At 35.9% G+C, this 22615-nt stretch overlaps 1 protein-coding gene across 2 annotated transcripts; it reads left to right on the plus strand.

Moving 5' to 3' along the window:
- Window positions 1–159: 159 nt before the first annotated feature.
- Window positions 160–20658, plus strand: Smp_032930.1 (hypothetical protein; the record flags this gene model as incomplete). 2 transcript variants are annotated; one of them, XM_018788700.1, is made up of 8 exons in its annotated part: window positions 160–365; window positions 3671–3884; window positions 4512–4908; window positions 5726–6126; window positions 7376–7550; window positions 11341–11548; window positions 17108–17391; window positions 19921–20658. In XM_018788700.1, 8 exons carry the CDS (start codon window positions 238–240, stop codon window positions 20136–20138), a joined length of 2025 nt encoding a protein of 674 aa, XP_018654215.1. The 2 variants fall into 2 exon arrangements, with proteins under 2 accessions (XP_018654215.1, XP_018654216.1); XM_018788699.1 differs by having other exon boundaries at window positions 238–365; window positions 19918–20138.
- Between the last annotated feature and the right edge of the window lie 1957 nt (window positions 20659–22615).

The raw sequence follows: 22615 nt of genomic DNA on the forward strand, positions 1-22615 counted from the left end.
ATATAGGGTCACTGACTGTTTTGCTTTTTAAGCGTTAACACGCTTCCGCAAATCACTTATATTTGGACAAAATGGATTTAATTTAATATACTTCGAAGAATATTGTCACACTTCGTGAAAGGTATAGTTTATCATTTCGGTGTTTCCATAAACACTTTCCCGCTAAAAGCATTTCAATTTAGTGTTGCTTAGATTTTTGGCAATTTAAACTGTTATGCGTATTTATTTCTAGGTTAAATGTCAAAAGCACCAAAAGAAAAAGAAATTGGTGCAGTTCGCTTACAACTTTTGGTTGACAAAATTACTACATCTGGTTCCAATAACGCTGATTGTTCACTAGTTGAAGAGACCGTAAATATATGCAGGTAATTTTGATTAATGTATACCTGACAATCTCCATTTAAATTATGTTATTTTACTATTACATTTATAAAATAAATCCTTTTTCCGTCATAATGTTAGGCTTATACACTTTAAACATCTTGCCTAATAAAAATATCATAAATTCGAGTAGTTTTCAGAACTCCAGTTTGAAGTATTTCAATCTGTTCAGTTCGTGCTATACCTTGATGGTCGAACAAATGCAGACGAAGACAGCAAATGTAGCAGCAGCCTCTGCATCGATAGGTCTCCACATTCACGAAGAAAAAATCAAGATTCTCAAATACAACACGGAGAACACCAACCCAATCACACTTGATGGCGCAACTCTGGAAGCGGTGGAAACATTCACGTACCTGGGAAGCATCGTTGATAAACAAGGAGGATCGGATGCAGATGTAAAGGCGAGGATTGGCAAAGCAAGGACAGCATTTCTACAATTGAACAACATATGAAACTCCAAACAACTCTCAACTAATTTCAAAGTGAGAATCTCCAATACGAACGTCAAGACAGTCCTACTGTACGGAGCTGAAACGTGGAAAACTACTACGACCATCATCAGGAAAGTACAAGTATTTATAAACAGTTGTCTACGCAAAATACTCAACATCCATTGGCCGAATACTATCAGCAACAGCGTTTTATGGGAGAGGGTAAACCAGCTTCCAGCTGAAGAGGAAATTAGGAAAAGACGTTGGAAGTGGATAGGACATACATTAAGGAAATCACCAATGTGCATTACAAAGCAATCCCTAACTTGGAATCCGGAAGGGAAGCGAGAAAGAGGAAGGCCAAAGAACACATTACGCCGGGAAATAGAAGCAGATATGAAAAGGATGAATAGAAACTAGAAAGAACTGGAAAGGAAGGCTTAGGACAGAGTTGGATGGAGAATGCTAGTGAGCGGCCTATGCTCCTCGACGAGGGGTAACAGGCGTAAGTAAGTAAGTAATACCTTGGTGGTATCCCTTCTAACAAGATTTGGTTGATAAGGCACCGGAGTAGAAATGTTACCGTTAATTTTCGGTAAACTCTTAATGCGTACAATTACAAAAGATCTATAGATTAAATAATAATGGTCAATCAAGACTTTCCTCTTACTATCAGTTAATTGAGTAGATATCATAGTCTTACAAAAGCTTTTTATACAGGTTGATTTCCTATTTTGTTTGGCGCATATGTATCTGGTGCCCCTTTGTACCAATATGTATGTGTTTAAATAAATAAATAAATATCATTTTCTATTCTTAATGAACTTATGTAAGTTGGAAAATGCTACATATCCAGAAAATGCAACTAGAATCAGCCTAACAATGTCGACTGATGCTACAAATCCAAAATTAATGTTACAGCAACCGATAAACTTGGTGAATATTATGGCTAATCAGTTGTCCACAACATCGCTGAATCATCCCACTCTTTTGAGTACCACTCTACTGACGAAACAAATTTCCAATAATAGTTCGGAATTCCTGTTTGATCCTTCTGCAAACATCACTTCTGTGGTAGGCCCAATGGGCATGTACGTTTTAAATGTTGAGGCTGCACATGGGACTTAAATTCCTATTTCTATTAATTCCATAGCCTTTATCCTTATCATTTATTAGATCCACATCAGGAAACAAATGATGAATTACGAAACTCACCAACGGCACTGTCAAGACAAGCAAAGATCAACGACCAGCGGGAGACGAAGAAAAAATATCTGGATTTAAACATAAATATCATTTAAGGGGTAATATACAAAAAATAAGTTGCCACCTACAGATTTGCTTCTGGATATGCTGTTAGATTCCATAAAAAAACAACCACCAACACTTCAGTCAAACACGAACTTACATTATATCATAAAACCTTTTTGATACGAAACACAGTTCAGTGGAATTTCTGTAACTTCCAAAAACTAAGTTGCGAATGACTTCAAAAACGGTGAAGGTGTTTTTAAATTTCGTATTTCTTAAAAATTTAACTGTAGTCAACCTGCAAAGAATTTTTCCAAGTCGATATTTTAACTTTCCAAACGCTAAGTTGGATCTAGCGCTTGGAAACTCATTCTTGTTGATAAGTTTTCGAAAACCTCAAATTCCTTTCGATATACCTACACATTTTACGCTGTATCATCTCTCTAACTTTTGGTAGTTCATTCATCACATCTGTTAAAGGCAGGTATTGCAGAATCATGAAATTACCTTATCATATGTGAGAATGTAGTTCCGTAAATCCTTTTTTCTTATGAGTAAGCAATGATTATTTAAATCTTCTGGTAACTATCTTTTCTGTGGTATTCTGACTATAAATTTAGCGTAAGATTATTTGAATACTGATTATTATGTGTCTTGTGCTCAGATTTATTGCAATATTTTGAAGAAACCATATTCTCTCTATAGATCATTGTCAAGTAACAGTTAGTGGCTAAGAAATTCATAGTCTTCTGAAGACTTTGAACGACAGCGTGGGAATGTTTGTGGTCGATTTTCAACAAATGCTTAACGTTGATACTTAACTAACGTTGACCACCTATTTTGGAAGCTTCATCTGTAATAGTGTCTTGGTAGCTGACACATAAGAAATACTTGCCTGGCTTGAACCACTCGTGGCACTAGAGAAATGTCCTGTTGTCTATTAACAAGTGAATCTATTATGCGACGACTCTATCTTTTACACCAAGGGTTTGAGTTGTGATTCGTTTGTAAAAGAAATGTCTAGGTTACATGAACATGGTTACTAATGTAATGCAAGTAATGGACTAAGCAGTGGACCTTCACTAATTGATACTGATCAATCGTGTTACGCATTCATAACCACCGTCTACCGTGATGCACTACGTTGGTTAAAATATAAGCGAATAACAAAACCTATAAGAATGATCAAATCAAGGTATTCCATCCTTATTCCCCTATAGTTCATGTATTATTTTATAGCTTTCATTCTCTAACCTTTCTTTCGTACTCTCGATGCCAGTATTTGCACCCTTTCAATCCTACTCTTGTTAGTTTTATGCTGTGCTGATTAGAAGTGCAGCTAGTTAAAGTGATACACGTTCTATGTTATGTTTGTGTACCATACTCACGTTTACAGACTTCTAAAATTAAAGATAAAGACATGATAGTATTATAAGTTTGCCCATCGCGATAAGATGTTGAGATTCATGTGTGTGAGTGGCTAAAATTGTGTATCTTTTTGTTATGGTCTTTGATTATTTTATTCGAAAACATTAATGTTTAGGTGATTAAAAATTAATATAGCAGTTTGAATAACCTACTTCATTTGCTTTTATTTTTTCCAGCAAATCAAGTTCTACTGTTTCTGATTTATTTCGATTTGCTACTGTTCAATTACGCCGTAATCATGCTCAGATTCGACTTGGCGTGTTAAGATTACTTAGATTATTATCTTCTCCTCAAGCGATCGTTCGTCAGTTAACTCTTAGTATAAATGATGCAATCAAATTCATTCCTTTAGCGAAGTGTCTTCGTAACTTGATTTTAGATAATTTGCAGGTAAGTTAAGAGCAACCAAATATAAGTCCAGTTGTATCAATTAAAGATCGTAAAAATCTTACTCTGAAGGTGATTTAACCGATTTTCAACATTCTATCATATGTAGGTAGCCTGTCTTTCTCAAAAAAACAGTTGGTTTCCAAGTCAGACACTCTGATGTAATTTGCTTAAGAATACTCCTCGTCATTTTTCAAAAAAAAATTGTAGTATGGTTCAAACGTAACAGCGTGTAAGGGAGAACAGATACAAACTTGCTCATAAAACTTCGGTCACATGCCCTGTAATGAGATCGTGCAAAGATTTCGAAGTTTCTGTATTTCAATGCTTAGTAATACGTTCGGAATATAGTACATTTAAAGGAAATGGTCAGGGTATTAGTATTTAAGTTGGATTAAAAAACATGGCATTTTACTCAATTTGAATGGTCAGGTTCTTTGCATTTAAAGCACTTGCGACCGCTGTGTTGAGTGAACAACAAACAATTGTCAAATGAAATATCTTAAATTTTCATTCCATCGTGCCTAATTATACGTGGGATCAATTGTCTCGATAAATGTCACTGACATCTTTATGTTTGTTTCACACTGTGATTATCTACTCATCTTTTATGATGTTCTTTTTTCGTAGGATACTTTTTCATATATGGTACAGTTAGAATCATATTCTGCGCCTATTCTTTTACCAAAAGAAGCCGCTAAAGAATTACAGTTTGAAGCAATAGAACTTCTGCTTGATTGGGAGTATGAATTAGAACAAGGATATTTTGATGTTACTCCTTGGAATCCTGACCCATCCCCGCCCCTATCATGGGTACCATCACAGAGAGCCAAAGGTCAATTGAAAGCATTTATAAATTTCCTCAATTTGGATAGTCGGCCTTTGGGTAATGATTGTTCTGGATATTGTCCAACAAAACAACTAATAAAAAAGATACAAGAACAACGTCAACAAAAGTCTCAATTGTTCAAGAGTCAAGTGATAAAATCTCATCGCCTTCTTGATGATTGCCTGAATGAAATCGAAGGTACACTTTGATGCAAACAACAATAAATTGCATTTCAATAAATCTTACAAGTTCTAAATGAATTGTCAGTAGTAAACATTATGTATATCGTTGATATTATTCGCATGGATTAACCATCTGTTGATGTGCTTTCTGAATGCATTAAGCTCAATCTAGACCAAAGTATCGATACATCCTAACATTATTTCCGTAGAATAGTGATATTTCATTTATCTTCATTTTTTGTATTGATAAAATAATTTTGACAAACCAACATTTTGTTAGTTTTCTAATACTACCATTCTATATATATAATGGAAAATTATGTGAATTTGTATAGTTGATCTGGATTATCCGAAGAAATAACTTTTTTTTACCAAATAATTTCCATGTTCCGTGCAAACATAATCGTGGCTTATCTCTCAAACTGTCCATATATTTCAGCCAAACAAGTATTTCATAGAACCATTCCTTATACTTTCCCATAAATGTATACACCTGTAATATACCATTTAGAAAAATCGACTATATTTAGATTTATGCACTGGGCGTAACTAGCCATACTACGTAACTCAAACTTGATATTGGACATCTAGGTACTGCAAAAAAAGATTACGGAAAGCGGACATATACCTATAAATTATTTGCTGTCTACATGGAATATCTAGTGTGACAACTTCGATCAATCGACATTTTACCTCGTATTTGACTAACTGATTGACTGCACCATCCAGCTTGCTTTCAAACAACATTGGAAATTAGGTGAATAAAATTTTGTTAGTTTCTGTGTTATCCTTTATTCACATGTATGTAATACATGTTTTCTGTACCATTCCAGAATGTAGCGAGTCGGTTGAAGAAAATTTAGTCTCTTTGTCAACTATATTAGATATACTGGTTCCCAATCCAACTTCTGAGTCTAGCGAAATTGATAAAATGGAAATAATCGAAAATCAATCAGAGACTGACCATAAGTCTATGACAACCATGAACACATTCGATTCTTTACGTTTGCATGGATGTCTTCCTGGAAGTTCAAGTGGTTTCAGTTTGGGCTCTACACTTACTATTGAAATTCAGTTGCCTTGTAATAGTAAGGTTAATTCATCTAGAGCTTCATTTGAACCAAAAATCTATATTAAACGTTCGACAGAAACGAAAGAATTAGAACATTCAGCTACAGTTTTCGCTCGTTTAGCGGCAGAAAAACATAGACCTAAACTTATGAATTACTTGGAAGTGAGTTTGATAGAATACATCTCCATTAACGTATTATTTTTAAAAATCTCAAACGTTAATGTTTGTTTTCTTACACCATACATTCTCTGTTGTAAACAAAAACGTGTACACAATTCTCACTACTAACAAAAAGCAATATACTGCACAGGAATAAATGAAATAGGTGGACTTAATGGTAAGAATAGGCGAATATCAGTTGAAAGAATTGAGTGTGATCAGTGTGCTTGAGTGTGCTACTCAAGGTGTGTGTAAATGTTTGGCACTTCTCGACTACTCACCCTGTAAAAGAATACTTCTTGAAAATAAACAGAAAACTGGGTTTAGGTGAACGTCTTATTGACCTAGTAGCATGACAACAAAGTTTAGGAAACATCCATTTGGGACTGATCATACACAATTTTTGTGGGTAGTTTTCAACATATTAACTTTGGACATTTCAGACCATGTTGTCGACACCGACTTGCTTTGAACTCTAAAAAAACACCGTTCTTTCTGAATTCTAAGGAAGATGAAAGTCCGGTTAATTGATCAGGTGCCAAATCTGATATAAGTTTTCGGAACGTATAACAGATATCCCACACCTCTGGTCAAGGCAAGATAGTTTCTCAGACTGAATCTAAGACGTAGTAGTTAGACGTTTAAACTAATGAGTTACGACTACACATCTCAGTAATTGACAATGTTGAGATGTAAAGAGGACTTAATTCTTTGGTCCTAAATTTTTACTTTGAAAATATGGATTTTGTTGTGTAGAATTTTGATAGTATAGACCCTTCATCCAGATTCATGAATTCATGTTTCTTGATTTTCTCACTGGCGATTCGCTTGTGTTCACTTATTCGTTTTCGTCTATTGTTCATCTTAGTATTATTATTTTCCCGTTTCTGGTGAACTTTCCTTGACTGTTTTTGTGTCAATGAATTTCAGTAAATGCATAGTTCAAATTTAGGGGTAACTTCGGTACTACATTCTTAATCTTGAGTTTAAATCGACTAGCTACGAAACATTTTATCATTGTTCAAATCCAAACAGTCCCATTATTTCCTGTATGAGGATTCTAATATTTCTGATACAGGGAAATGTATTTTGACAATTAAAATAGTTTGTATACTCAATAATCTTCCCATAGTTCGATCATTCGTGTTAGATTTTCAACCCTACTCTGTATTTCATATAAAAAATCTCATTATGTTAAGACTCTTTACAAGCCTTTCTACTGTCAAATCCCATACATATATATTCATTTCAGACTTTGGAAAGTACTCACTCAATGAATTTTGATGCAAAACTTTCTTCTAAAAGAAATGAAAAAATCGAAATTCTTAAACAGTGGATTAGTCGAATTCAAACCTTGACATCTTTATTATATGATCGAATCGAATTCATTGATAGTGAGCCAATGCATCGCGTAAATAATCCTGCCCGTGAGTACTTCTCAATGTTTATCTATAAAATTATGCGTAGATATTTGTGAAATACCTACTTCATTGTTTAGTTTATGTGGCTTTTATCACATTTTTCTTACTGAAGTCTCTCTACAGAACCCTATTTTTTAAATTCAGTTTCTTACCGTCATTGAAAATATCATTATTTCGACTTCTTCATTCTAATTTCTTGTTACCATGCCTATATGGTTCATATCCGTTAAATGTCAATAGGGATATCGTATTCTTACTATTCTATTACTTTCTTTCTCCCCTATATAGATAGTACGGGAAGTGTGTTTATTGAGCTGAAATCTGCAACTTTATGTAGTTGCTTTACGTTAATTTGCACGAACGAAGGTTACTTACACCAAGCTCTTTAACTGAAATTGCGACAAAACATTTCTTGCTGAATATGTTTATTCGTATATCCGAATTTCGTGTAACTTCGATTATCATAATCTTAAAATCTATGGCTTCTTAGTAAGAAAGGCATCATTTCGAAAAAGTATATTAAAGTTATGTTTGATTACTATACGTATATTATTCTCAGCTTCTTTAAGACCACCTTTATGCACTAATAATCTGTTATCCATGGTTATCCAAGTATATTTATGATCCATGCATATTTTTTTATCAAATCTTAAGGAATGCTTTATTTATTTATTTATTTGAACACATAACTGCCAGTACAAGGGAGCAACAAATACATATGCGCCACACTAAAACAATGAGACTGTGAAGAGACAAAGAATGTAAAGTGCGCATAAGAAAAAGGTAAACAACAACGAACAGAAATTAGTGTATGAGAGTGAAATAATAATAATGGGAGATGCAGTTCAGATAGCAAAGGTACAACCAGAAAGAATTCTTCTAGTTAAACAAGTTACGTTTTATGAAGAAAGTAAAAGAAAGTTACAGCATGATCACCAGTGGCTTCTATTCTAAGTCATGTCTAGTAGCTTCAAGCCACTGTGTTCCATCATCTCTAGGACCCCAACCGGGAAGTCGTGACGGACCAATAGAAGCCAGTCCTGTACAGATTTCTTTCATACCACGACACTACGTTGTGCACTGACCACCCCGTTTTCTCCAACATGTCCCAGCATCAACAAATAATGCACGACGTAGAATTCGCTGTAGCGATATTCGTACAACATTTCCAAGCCATCAAAGTTGCTGCTTCAAGATGGTGATACCGACTGAATTATCGTCACTGTACCCGCATGCACACGATGCCGAACTTGCTCATTACTGACATGGTGTTGTCATTGGATGTTAACAACCTTTCGGAGACAACAATGTTGATAGGTTGCTTAAGATCCTCAATTAGAAGAGGGCATGTCTCACAGACATAGAGCAGAACTGCTCTCACCGTTGCGTTGTGGATCCGATCTTTTACAGCCTGACTGACATCACGAAGACGCCAAAGATGGTCCAGATTGGCATAAGCCGCTTTGACCTTCACCATATATGAATTGGTTTCATCACACGTTCCACCACCTGCACTTATGCAGCTACCCAGATACGTGAACTTCTCGACTACCAGTCTTGTGAAAGTACTTTACATTTTGAAGGTGCAAAGCACATGCCATACCAACGGACACTAATTGCCAACTGATTAGGTGCGGATTGCATGTCTTGGGTATCATCGCACAGTAAGACAATATCACCCTCATATTCCAGGTCGAGAAGTCTTTCTCTAGACAACAGGTCCACACCATCGCTACCTATATCCATCAGAGCTGTTTCCAGAACGTCATGAATAGCAAAGTTGAAGAGGAATGGTGAGATTGGTCAACCCTGCCTAACCCCATTGCTTGAATGGAACAATGGAGAGAGGTGGTTGTATGGCCTCACTCTGCTTGAGGTGTTTGTATATAGGGCACACCTTTACTCGATAGACAGCCGCAGAGGACGGTCCTATTCAACGAATCCAAGACCCTAATTTTAAGAAACTATGACTGTTGGCTTGTGACAAGTATGACGGTGTTCTAACATTTGGAGGAGGGCGAAGATATGATCAATACATCCCGACCAGAACGAAAACCAATCTGCTCCTAACGAGTCATTCTTTCTAGAGTTTTGAACAATTTACGAAGTATGATAGAAGCCAATAGTTTGGACGCAATCAGAAGTAGACCTATTCCCTGGTAGTTGAGACTTTCTAAGGATATAGCCAACCCTATCTGCTGTCGGATTCGCATAAGTGTGTGAACGTTGAAGGTGGCCAGTTTTAATGGTATATGTAGTTTCAGTATTCGTAGTCGGTGGTAGCATTCAAATTCCGACCAGTCAGTGACTTGAGATCGTTTAGATAGGACAGGGTTTCCACCATAGACCAGCTGTTGTATAAGCTGGAAGATAAAATACGCAAAATGATTATAAATGTTATTAGACAAGTAATGCAATATATACTAACGACGAACGTTACCGAATATTTATGAGAATGAGGATTGAAACAGGCACAGGTTTTTCGAGTTGTAGTTATGATTAAATTTGTGAGTGGGCTGGGTTACCACCCATGTACCTAAACTGAAGTAGGTGGTTTTCTTAGTGTCCACTCCTTGACCTTTTGTCTTTGAGGTCTAATCCACAAGGCAGTGGAGCAATGTTAGAGTATGCGGTCTCACGGTAGTTGGTGACCGAAAGTGGAATCATGCTTCATTATTTTCTTTAGATCCCCTAGCCTGTGGGCACCACTGGTGTAGAATCAAAGCTTTCTATCTCCCACAGGTGGATCATCCGTACTTACCAACCCGGTCAAAGCGCTGAGTATCCAAGAAATACTATATAATGAGAATTTATTATAGAAATAAATACATCTCGTGTAATCAGAAGTGTTAAAATGGAAACAGAACTGATATCACTTGATTAACGTAAGAAAACGCGTAGCAGATGAAAATGTATTTCAGATGTGAAAACCAGAGATCATAACAAACACACTTATTTGTATACAGATTTACTTGCACGCTGAGAAAGTACTAATGGAAGGACCTGAAAAGTCACAGCCAAGCAACCTACTAAACATATCCCGGCGATTACGAACAATATCTGCGCATACTTATTCAGACAAAATGAGAGAGATGTTATAAAAATGATCAAGCGTGAGATCATGAATCGATTCAGTGTGATATTCGTTAACTAATCATCAAAGTAAGTAAATCTTTATGTATATGAATGTATCCAGATATTATTCTGAAGTTTAATATTTGGCTGTTACATTAATTTTTATCTGCCGTCAGTATTTGTCTTCTTCCTTGCATCGTGCGATATCAGTTCTGTTTCAGTTATAACACTAAACAAGCTAAATAAAGTTTTGAAAATCATATGATCACCTTTATTTTGAAAGTTAAAGGTTGGTTAGCCAATTGTTCTAAACGTTGTATAGTAAATGATTAAATAAATTTTGGTTGACAATGTAGTTTCGTAGCTCTGTTGGTTGAGGTCTATAACATTAATTTGATGATAGTAGTTCTAATCTGATTGGTATTAAAGGTCTTTTCTATATGTTACCTTTATCATCTGTCAGTAATCAAGACATGTGTAACGTTTTCCTACTTCATTAAGACACATTCACATGACCATTTTCGTCTATGTGCATACTGTATAGCAAGTACTCTCAATCGAGCTAAACTTTTTACAGTTGTTTCGTTGTTTTTGAAAGGAAAACAAAAATCATCATATAAATTTTTTCATGGCATTTCCATTTCTAATCATGTACATATTTTACAAAGTTTTGTTTGTGTTGTTATTTAGAATTATCTAATTCATTGTTTCACCTTGATAGGTACTCCTTCTATTTCTAGTGATGACAGTGATTTTGAAGAGGTAATCAGCACTACGTCAGATACTGGTAAATCACTATGTTATCCAAGCTCATTACACGAAAATTTATCATGCGGAAGAATGGAGTCGATTAACTCTAAAAGTTTGTCCGTTACTAGTAGTAACCCCAACCAACAAATAGTCCAGTTAACGAATGAAGATCAACCGAAGTAATTTTGCTAAAATATTAATTGATTTTTATGATGGGAAATATCCCCTTATATTATATTCCAATAATAGAAATTATTAACTTGTTAGTGATTCGTATGGAATTATGATCTTGTTCCTCAAAATTCTTGCTTGTTTTTATCCTCTCATTTCTTATACTTTTGTAATGTACTTTTGAGTAAGTTTTATTTTGCCCCTTAATTCATCTGACTGTAACGACAAAGCAGACAATTTATTGCTAATGAGTTGCACTCTTGAGACGTCGGACGCCTTACAAGTGTATAAAACTTCAACATTGAAAAGTAACGTAATATTTCATTCTTTTTTTTATACTTAAAATGATTGGTTGGATTAATATACTGTTAGATTGGAGCGAATATTTCGGAAAAGTAAACCTTTCAGAACTGGTATACGGTAAATTATGGAGTGTAATTGCTGAATATTTGGTGTATGGTATTTTCATATTGTCCTTATTGAAAACTTCCATCTAACTCGGTATCGATGTACGTTTTTACCGTTTCTAAAGTATCGTTAATCAGTTATATACTTATTTCGCGGTTTTATATCACATGATTTAATGGTGTACAAGCTATAACTTCTTATGTATGGTGCCTTATGATCTTGTAACTAATGTATATTATACTATAAGTTTTTGAATTCTAATAATAAAAGGTAGATCGGCTTGCTATTATTGTGTTCTGACTGGTTACTGGGATCCGGAAAAACTACTTTGGATCAATAGGAATTAGGATTTCTAGTCATTGTGAGCGGTTAGTTTTCTTACTGATTAAATAGGTCATTGTTGTGATCGGCTTAAGCGAACTCTAATAAATTTATGTGTATGCAAATGGCTATGCACAATAATAATTTTAATAAAAATAATAATAATTCATGTACTCAATCTTCACTCTGTATATAAATTTTAAATTTTGCTTCAACGTTTCATATTGCGTTATTTGTCCTAACTCCAACTTTCCGTTTAGTGATAAAATTAACATCAAATGTGTCCTGATTTATATTATGTGATATCTTATATTCGTTTGATCAATAAACTGTTCAATGTACACCATGCAAAATAATTGATACTGGATGTGTTTAATAGGTTACCTAGCTTCACAAAACCTATGTTTAATAATAATAATTCGTATTGCTGAATAAAGTGAATAGTGATTATAAACTACCTTTTGTTTCCTCAGTCGATTGTATTGTAAACGATGGATTAAAGTCTTTTTCACTAAACAAAATGGTAAAGTAACCAGACTCTAATTAAGTAGTAATCACCTCATTCGAGACAAAAGCAAACAACCAGTATCGTTCACAGTTTCAAATCAAGCTCAATTAATGGTAACCGTTTATTTAGTTAATGTTGTGCATATTTTTGTTACTATTGCTTTTATGAGATTTCCAGTTCTCCTCCAATTGTGGCATATTAGTTTATTTCTGAGTAATTTTTATTTTAATACCCTGATCTGTCTTGTAGGTTGACCGCTTTATTCGGATCCTAGCTATTCGGATAACCCCAGGCTAGCACTACTCAGCGACTTGAAAGACCAGAGAGAAGACACGAGTATCAGAGAAGCACTTTACTACAAGGTTCATTTATGTACAGAAAAACAGGGGTTTTATAGTAATTAAAAGACCTTGAGATTCCATAGTAGCATTATGTTAACAGCCAATCAGGACCTTGTTATTTTAGTAGCATTTTTAGTAGCATAGCTTCTAACTAATCGCTGATTGGTTGGGCTCTTTATGAGCCTCTCTAGAGTTTATTGTAAGCCGACCTAACATACCCCTCCTAAATTTTGTAACCCATTGAATTGATAAATAATTCAGGGTGATCACGTACACACTAATGTACAAAAAGCATCTAGTTAAAAATATTACCAACCGACAATTCAAACATCTTACGTTTGTGATATCAAAAATCTACATTTGATTCGCGTATTAGTTATCCTTTATCAATTAGTTTAGAGTGTGCTAAACTGTAAGCCCACTTAAGGAGATCTACAATCCTTTTATCAAATGATCTGCAAATTAAAGAAATCCTGAGGATTTCAGTATTGTTACCACCAATTCATAAATTTCACTAACTATATCGTTTAGAAGATACATATTTTCTAATTTGTTTGTTTCAAAAAACTGTGTTCAGTGAAAGACTAAGTTCTTGAACGAAATTGTCTCTTTAGGAAAATACAAGTATTTATAATAATTAAGTTATTGATAATATTATGACCGGAGCGTTTATAAATCTGTCCTAATTTTTATGAAATTGTCGTATTGAGTAACGACAATGTCATTTAACCCTAACAAAATAGTTCAACTTTAAGGTTAATGCAGAGCACTAGAGCCTTACTGACAAAATGCTTATATACAGATATAAATGCTTTTGATTTGTACCATACTGTCAGTCGGATCTGTTTAAAAATTTTGGAGCATTGGTAACATTAAATACACACTGTAAATTTACAGTATATATATATTACTTACTTACCCATTGTAGACGAGCATAGTCTGTCCACCAGCATTCTTCATCCAACCCTGTCTTAGACAATCCTTTTCAGTTCTTTCTAGTTGTTATTCATCCTTTTGAAGTCTGCTCCCCATTCTCGACACAGTGTGTTCTTTGGTCTTCCTCTCTTTCGTTTCCCTTCAGGATTACAAGTTAGCGCTTACCTCGTGATTCAGTTTGATGATTTCCGTAGTGTATGTCCGATCCACTCCCAGAGTCTTTTCCTAATTTCGTCTTCAGATGGAACCTGGTTTGTTCTCTCCCACAGTAGGCTGTTGTTAATGGCACCCGGTCAACGGACACTGAGTATCTTGCGTAGACAACTGTTGATAAATGATTGTACCTTCTTGACGATGGTTTTAGTAGTTCTCCAAGTTTGAGCTTTGTACACTAGAACTGTCTTGACGTTCGTATTGAAGATTCTCACTTTGAAATTAGCTGACAGTTGTTTTGAGTTCCATATGTTCTCTAATTGAGGGAAAGCTGTTCTTGTTTCGCCAATCCTCGCCTTTACATCTGCATTCGATCCTCCTTGTTCATCAATGATGCCTCACAAGTACGTAAATGTTTCTACATCTTCCAGAGTTTCTCCACCAAGTGTGACTGGGTTGATATTCTTTGTGTTGTATTCGAAAATCTTGATTTTTCCTTCGTGTATGTTGAGGCCTATTGATGCAAAGGCTGCTGCTAAATTTGTTGTCTTTCTCTGTATTTGTTCGTGTGTATGGGATAGGAGAGCCAGGTCATCTGCAAAGTCCGAATCGTCTAGTTTCATCTAAGCTATCCATTGTATTCTGTTCTTTCCTGGAGATGTGGAGGTCTTCATAATCCAGTCAACAACTAGAAGAAAGAGGAAGGGGGAGATTAGACAACCTCGTCTGACTCCAGTCCTCCACTTGGAATGCGTCTATCAGCTGTCCTCCATGCACCACTTTGCACTGTAGTCTGTCGTATGAATTCCGTATGATGTGGAAGATTTTCTCAGATACATCATAGTGTCGAAGGAGATCGCATAAAGTCCTCCTATCTACACTGTCAAACGCCTTCTCATGGTCAAGGAAGTTAATGTATAATGATGAGTTCCATTCAATTGATTGTTCAACGATGATCCGTATTGTCACGATTTGGTCTGTGCATGACCGATTCTTACCGAGTCTGTCCTGTTGATCTTGAAGTTGAATCTTTCATCCAGTTCAGCAACACTCTGTTGAAAATGTTTCCTGGTACTGACAACTAAGTGATGCCTCTGTAATTCTCACATCTACTCAGATATCCTTTCTGTGATATCTTGATGAGATATCCTTGTTTCTAGTCCATCGGAACTTGTTCCTTCCCCCAAATTATCCTGAATAGAACGCAGGGCATGTTTGCAGTTGCTTCAATGTCTAACTTCAGTGCTTCAAATGGTATATTGTCAGGTCCTGCTGTTTTCGCACTCTTCATTTGTCTGATGGCCATGCTGATTTCTCCGATCGTTGGTGGAGTGGCATCTATAGGAAGGTCTGTGTGCACTGCTTCGATGTCCGGTGGGTTCAATGTAGCTGGTCTATTCAACAGTTCATCTAAGTGCTCGACCCAACTGTATCTCTGCTCTTGGATCTCCGTGATTGACTTACCTTCTTTGTCCTTGACCGTTCTGTATGGTTTACTATATTTTCCTGCTATTTTTTTCTTTGTGTCTTATAGCTGTTTCATATTTCCCTCTCTTGCAGCTTTTTCCATTGTCGTTGCTAGGCCTTCCACGTATTCCCACTTGTCAGCTGTAATGCTGTTGTTTGCTTCTATGTATTCAGTTTGTGCCTTGACTTTCTCTGTTCTTATTATTTATTTTATTTATTTAAACACATAAATATCGGTACAAGGAAGCACCAGATACATATGTGCCTCACAAATCTCATTTGATTTGTGTGAGGGCTGTGGTACTGCCCAGGTGCCCAGACTGAAGCAGGTGGTTTTCTTAGGGGGCCACACCCCCAAGCCTTTGACCTGAAGGTCTAGTCCACAAGGCAGTGGAGCATCTTAAGGAGATGCAGTCCCATGGTAGCCGGTGACCAACGATTGGTTCATACTCCATTTGTTCCTTTAGGATACTGGAGCCGGACATTCGCTTTTCGTCCTCTCAATTTCGTAAACAACACCCCCGCCATGAGAAGGCAGTTGCTCGGCTGTTGTTAGTTGTTGTCTTCTTGTTCCTCCTTGCTTGAATCATGTCTAATGTTTCGGCAGAGATTCATTCCTTACGATGATACCTCTTGAGTCACAGAACCTCCTGACACGTTGAACATACTGTTTCTTTGATTCTTTTCCAGTTGTCCTCCATCGTACTTTCTTCTTTCAGTAGATCTTGTAAGGCTTGGAACATGTTGTTGAGAGTTATCTTGAATTCGTTGAGTTTGTCAGTATCTCGAAGGAAGGCTATATTGAATCTTTGTAATGCTGTTTCCCGATTTGTCCATTGCTTCTTTAGCTTCTGTTTCATCTTGGCCACAACCACGTAGTGATCTGAATCTATATAAGCTTCTCTCCTGATTCTCACGCCTTCCATTGACCTTCTGAAAAAATTTTTTGGGTGATCAGTTTTTGATATGAAATTAAATTCCCTTTATGTGTTCTTAATTTTTGTCATGAATGTGTAATTGGTTGTTTACTGTTTGATTTTTAGCGTGTGTCGTTCTAGGTCATCTCAGTAACAATTATGGCATTTATTAAAACTATCCACTTTTCCCTCTTTTGGTAATTTTAATCATCATTACATCAGTTTTCACTAATCTACATCTCGACCCTAAATCGTACGGCTTTATTATGATTTAAATATTTTATATTGGTAATGTTTAAACTATTTAGTATGTAGTTTGAGTCTCGGAATGCTTTCCAAAAGGTTTTTTTGATTGAGTGATATATATATATATATATATATATATCCCTATATTATTTTAATTTCGATTTTTCTCATCTACACAGTTACTGCTATCTACTGTTCCTTAATCACTCATATGTTGTCATGAAATTATTTGAAGTTCTTGTCTTCTGCATTTCAATAAAAATTTTCTAGGTCTCAAAAATATGGAACCATTGTAACGAGTTCGACACAAAACATCATTTCTTGTAATGTCACAACAAACCTTCATACAACATCTTGGAGGGATAACGAATCTGTTCATCGTTTTTGGAAACCTATTGATCCAGACGAATATAATAGACCAAAAGAGTATCTTGATTCAGCTATTTCATGGTTTTCAACGAATGATACTCAATGTTGTCATCCAAATATTCATTCTGAATCTGCAGACACGCTTGAATTTACGAAAAATGAGATCAAAGACATTGACTTCACGGGTATCGTTCTTAATTGATATAAATATGTATTTTATCATATTTAACCTCACGTGTATATTATCGTGTAGATTTCATAGAAATTTTGCTACATTATTACCAAACAGTCACGGTAAATCAGTTATTAATTACTGGTCTGGCTTAAAACCCGTGACCTAATAGTTAGAATTTGAATACTTTTGAAAACCAGGTCATAGACCTGTAAATCGTGCACTGAAGAACTACCTTTTGTTTGTTATCTCTTTCATGAACATGTAACCCCAAATAAAACCCCGACTATTCTCACTAGCCCAGAAACAATTAGTGAGAATTTACAAATTTTTTTTCCGTGTAGGCGATTGACTTTTTGCCACTTAATATCTGATTTGAACTGCAGATTGAGAAGAATTTCCACAATAAGCGCGACATTACGCCTCAACTTACAAAACTTTAATTTTGGTTTCGATTTTCAAACTCAGCTAATTCGTGATAAGGTAAGACTTGATGTTTAAAGGCACAGGTTGACCACATGGAAACTGCAGTAAATTTCTGTTGGTAATCCAGTTATTCAAAAGTTTAATGCCTAGACAGTTGAGAAATAGAATATAGCCAGTGTTCGTAAATTAATTATTTGTGAGAATTGCAAACCTAGTGTTTCGGAAGTTTTCTGTGATTTGATTCGGCAAAACTTCGAATTGTCATAATCAGTGAATAGAATGCTAATCGATAGGTGGACCTATAGTGTGTGTGGGTGGAGGGGTGATGGCTACTCACGAAATCGGATAATTGATTTAGGTCTTCGAATGATTAGCGCAATATGAACAAAATAAAATGTGACAAGCAACTGTTAGGTCTAATCTTTGGGCATCGTATCACCCAGTCTGACAAGTGGTTTATATGAATAAGCTGTATTCTTAAATTTAATCAACGTGATTGTATACATTTCTCTACACCTAACTAGATTTTGGTTTCTTGCCAGCTAAATATTGTGAAGCTGTTTAAACTACTTTAACTTAGGCTTTTGTGTAGATAAACTATGGGAAGGCTATCTACTCAAACACTACTGGTCGATTCAATGAGCATGGTGGGCTTTTATCGGAGGTGTCAACCTCGAGTAGTGTTCGTCAGAGCTGCTCGTTACCCATCTTTTCATTTATTTCGTCATAGCTGTTCTAAAAATCATACTCTAAATCCGTAAGAATTGATTTTCTACTAGTAGGTTCCCCTATCAACTTAGAATATGCGGATGATGTGATCTTATTTGTTGAAGACACCGATGTACTGCAGTTTTACGGACGCCTTGAGTAACAATGCAAGAATTTTTATAGTGCATTTCTCTATATTTGAATGCGAAATTTTGCCTCGGGACTGGTGTGCATCCTCCCAAAGTAATTATGTTGACTCCTTCACTTATCTTGAAGTCTCATCAGCCTCGGTGGGTTGGTGTCTGACCTGTCTTTTGGGACAATAAATTAAGCAATTATGAGGTTGGACAGGGTACACTGATATTAGTAAACTAAGTGTTCATTTGATACTACTTATGGAAGTAGATAGTATCTAGTTTTGTTTATAAACCAAACTCGTAAATAACCTTTATTCTCCCAATAAATATAAGACTTTTTACATTCATATATATTGGTCATTTGGATCTTCTCATTGATGAACCCAGGAGCCAAGTAAATAACTTTCGTCTTCTCATCTCATTATACACATTCTGCTTCAGATCCTAACTTCATATCATATTGCCCATAAATTTGTTTTTTACAGATTGATACCAATCATCAAAATATTTAATTATTATCTTCAAAGTTACCACATCAACCCTGCTTCAGTTTGGGCACCTGGGCAGTATCACAGCCCTCATACAAATCGAATGAGATTTATGCGGCGCATATGTATCTGGTGCTTCCTTGTACCAATATTTATGTGTTTAAATAAATAAATTTATTATTAGTAAATAATAATAAATAACCACCTCAACTCTCTTAAAAATTCTAAATTTCCTCTCTTGCTCTCGTTTTTCTGGCACATCTAAGAAGGTAGGGATTCGTAGTTGTAGTATACGAACATTTCTAGAAGGTGCCATACCAAAAAATTCCAAGAATTTAAAAATCTCGAAAAATCACAAGTGCATCTCACTTTATACCTTAAGTCAGCAGGCCAAAATCTAATAAGAAACATTTCATAAAATAGTTTTATTGGTAGTTAATTAGTTATCTGGTGATGAGAATTAGCATTATTTAAATACTAACACTTAATAAGTTACTTCCCATGGATTTCATGTTTCAGACATGCTCTGAGAAGCGAATGAAAATATGATGTGGTCCTTTCGATAAAACTTTTCAGTTTATTGCTCTTCAGAATTTAAGTTGTCAATTCTGTGTAGAACAGGCGGAATTCGTCAACTTTACTCACTCGATCAGCGGTTTTGCACGTTTACAAGCGTAGACAGAATAATATTTATCCGATTACTATTTATAAACTTGACGTGATTAATAGATTGTCCTTGTCCAATTCACTAAATTATCTAATTGTGAATTTCGACCTCAGTAGCTCCGCGACAGCTGTTCTGTTGGGCTCCCTTGTTGTCTGGTTCATTATGCCATCGATGTGATCCAAGCGGTCGATGTCCCATACATGGCAGAATTGTTAAACGTGACAAAATAACTGGAAGACCGATTAATATGAATGACCGAAAACTCCTCCAAACAGAAATGGAATCTAAGAGGTTGGCTAGACAAAAAAGTGAGTTTTCTTGTTTAATGGTGTAATTTCATACCAATTTTCTCTGTTCCCTAAATTCATAGGTTGAAGGATGCTCTGTAAAAAACATAGTTTTATTAACATGAGTATCAATCTCTTCTCTTCGTTGTTTTGATCACGTATAAAGTCGTTATTCACAAAAATGCCCCCCAAATGCCCTGGTACGGTCGAAGGTGGGAAGAGTCCGCTCTCCCTCTCGAAATGCTCTCACATGACCACGCGTGTACAGCCACTGCCAAGGAAAGTCTACTCACTGCCTTCTCATGGCGGGAGTGTTGTTTACGAAATTGAGAGGACGAAAAGCGAATGTCCGGCGCCTTAACCTGGTCGGTGGACACGGAGAGTCTACTTAGGAAAGTTGGAAAACCCTGATTCCAAACCAATGGTGCACATGGGCTCCAGTTTCCTGGAGGAACAAATGGCGTATGAACCAATCGTTGGTCACCGGCTACCATGCGACTATCGGTTGCTAAGAGCACAGACAGGAGGCCCAATTTCGGGAATCTGGAGTTGCCTCTAGGGGCGGTCCTCTTGATTCAACTTCCAGTAAAAATGCATCTTCAAATCACTAAACATATCAGGAGATATTTTTGGTAACTAATATTTAGTCAATGGTCCAATAAACCTAAATAACTAAAAAAAATATCCAACTTAATAACTACGGTAACCAGACCCGTCCACTTTAAATAAATCACTGGTTAACTAAATTTTTAGTAAAGCAAAGTACTCAAAAAATTATTGAAATAAATTTGGGTTGTGAATGGAACCTTCAACAAATTTCTAGGTTTTTGTTTTCCAATGTTGTGCGTGTTCTCTTAGTTGTTTTGATCACATATAAAGTTGTTATTCACAAAATAAAGTTTTCAGTGCAATATTACTGTTTCTGAAATAATAGGCTATGTGATCCAATTTTGTACAGGCTAACATGAATTTAACAAGTCAAATGTAAGGTGAAAATTACTGTGCTTGGTTTTCCTCAGCGATAAATACACACTGTATACTTAATTATTGAGCTTGCTAAATGCTAAGTTTCACCGTTTGTATTCAAACAAAATTGTTCGGGACTTTTCAGACTATCCAAGGAAACACATATTAAAAGGTTCGGCAGTTAGTGAGAATATTTCAGAAAAATATGCACAAATGATCTACTCTCAATGCAGGATACTTGAACGATGAAAAGAACAATTCAACTGCTATACAGTCACCCTTTAGTTACTTACTTCTACCAAGAAAGCAGGATGTGATGTTGACATCAACTTCCCATCCTCTTAATGAAGTGGAAAAAGCCATAGCTAATTTTAAGCAAAGGACAGTAGGAAGTACCGATGGATTAACGCCAGAAATCTTCAAAGATGATGGTTCACTCTTAGCTTTCAAGTTAAGTGAGATATTAGCTAAAGTATGGGAAATGAGCCTAGTCTCATCTGACTGGTCTCGACTGTTGATCATTCTGGTCTATAATAAAGGATAAAAGTTCTCTAGTGATGACCAGAAGAATCAATTTGACTAATATAGTGTCTAAAAGTATCGACCTTAATAATCCTCGATAGTTTAACTAGAGTTCATAAAGAGCAAACTCGTAGAAGCCAAGCTGGTTTCAGACCTGGGAATGGACGTGTAGACTAAATATTTGCCCTTCGCCAGATTTTGAAACATAGACTTAACCACCGACTCCCAACCATAGTTGTGTTTCCCGAACTTAAGCTAGCGTTCGATTATGTAGATCAGTCGGTCTTATGGTACTAAAGAAGTACATTAACCTTGTACAGGCTCTTTACTCGAATACTACTAGCCAAGTCAGAGCTTATGGAGGTGTTTTTGGAATTGGCAACTCCAAGTGGTGTCTTTCGGGGTTGTTTGCCTTCCCCATTTTCATTTAACTGTCATAGACATTTTTGTAGAGATAACCTTTATATCGTGGCATTTTAGAAATCAGTCTGACCAGGATATTCACCTGTCAGTTTATAATACCCTGATGACATAGTTCTCTTTGGTGAGGACGCCGAAAGAATACGGAGAATTTCGATTACCTTGCGTAACAGTGTTGTCATGTTTGGGATGCATTTTCCTCCATTTAAATACAAAACCTTGCTTCAGGATTGAGTTGCATCAATGCCTGGACTAATAGTGGAGAATGAAATGACTTAGCATGTCGATCACTTCCCTCATCCTGGAAGTCTTATCAGTTCTAGTGAGTTGGTAACTGACGAAATCTCGACAGGGATTCAGAAGGCTTAGATGGCGCTCGCCAACTTGCATAATCTGCAGTGTAGGCGTGATGTCCGTCTGCCGATCAAATGGCACTGCAATATTACTGTTTTTTTCTGAAATAATAAGCTATGTGATCTAATATTGTACAGGCTAGCATGAATTTAAGACGTTGGTCTGGGCACCCGTATAGTATCACGGCTGATATATAAATAAAATGAAATGACAATTACTACTGCAACTACTATTCTTGCTTCAATTAGCATTTAGACAAATC

Source organism: Schistosoma mansoni, chromosome W, assembly GCF_000237925.1.
Source record: "Schistosoma mansoni strain Puerto Rico chromosome W, complete genome".
Classification (NCBI taxonomy): domain Eukaryota; kingdom Metazoa; phylum Platyhelminthes; class Trematoda; order Strigeidida; family Schistosomatidae; genus Schistosoma; species Schistosoma mansoni.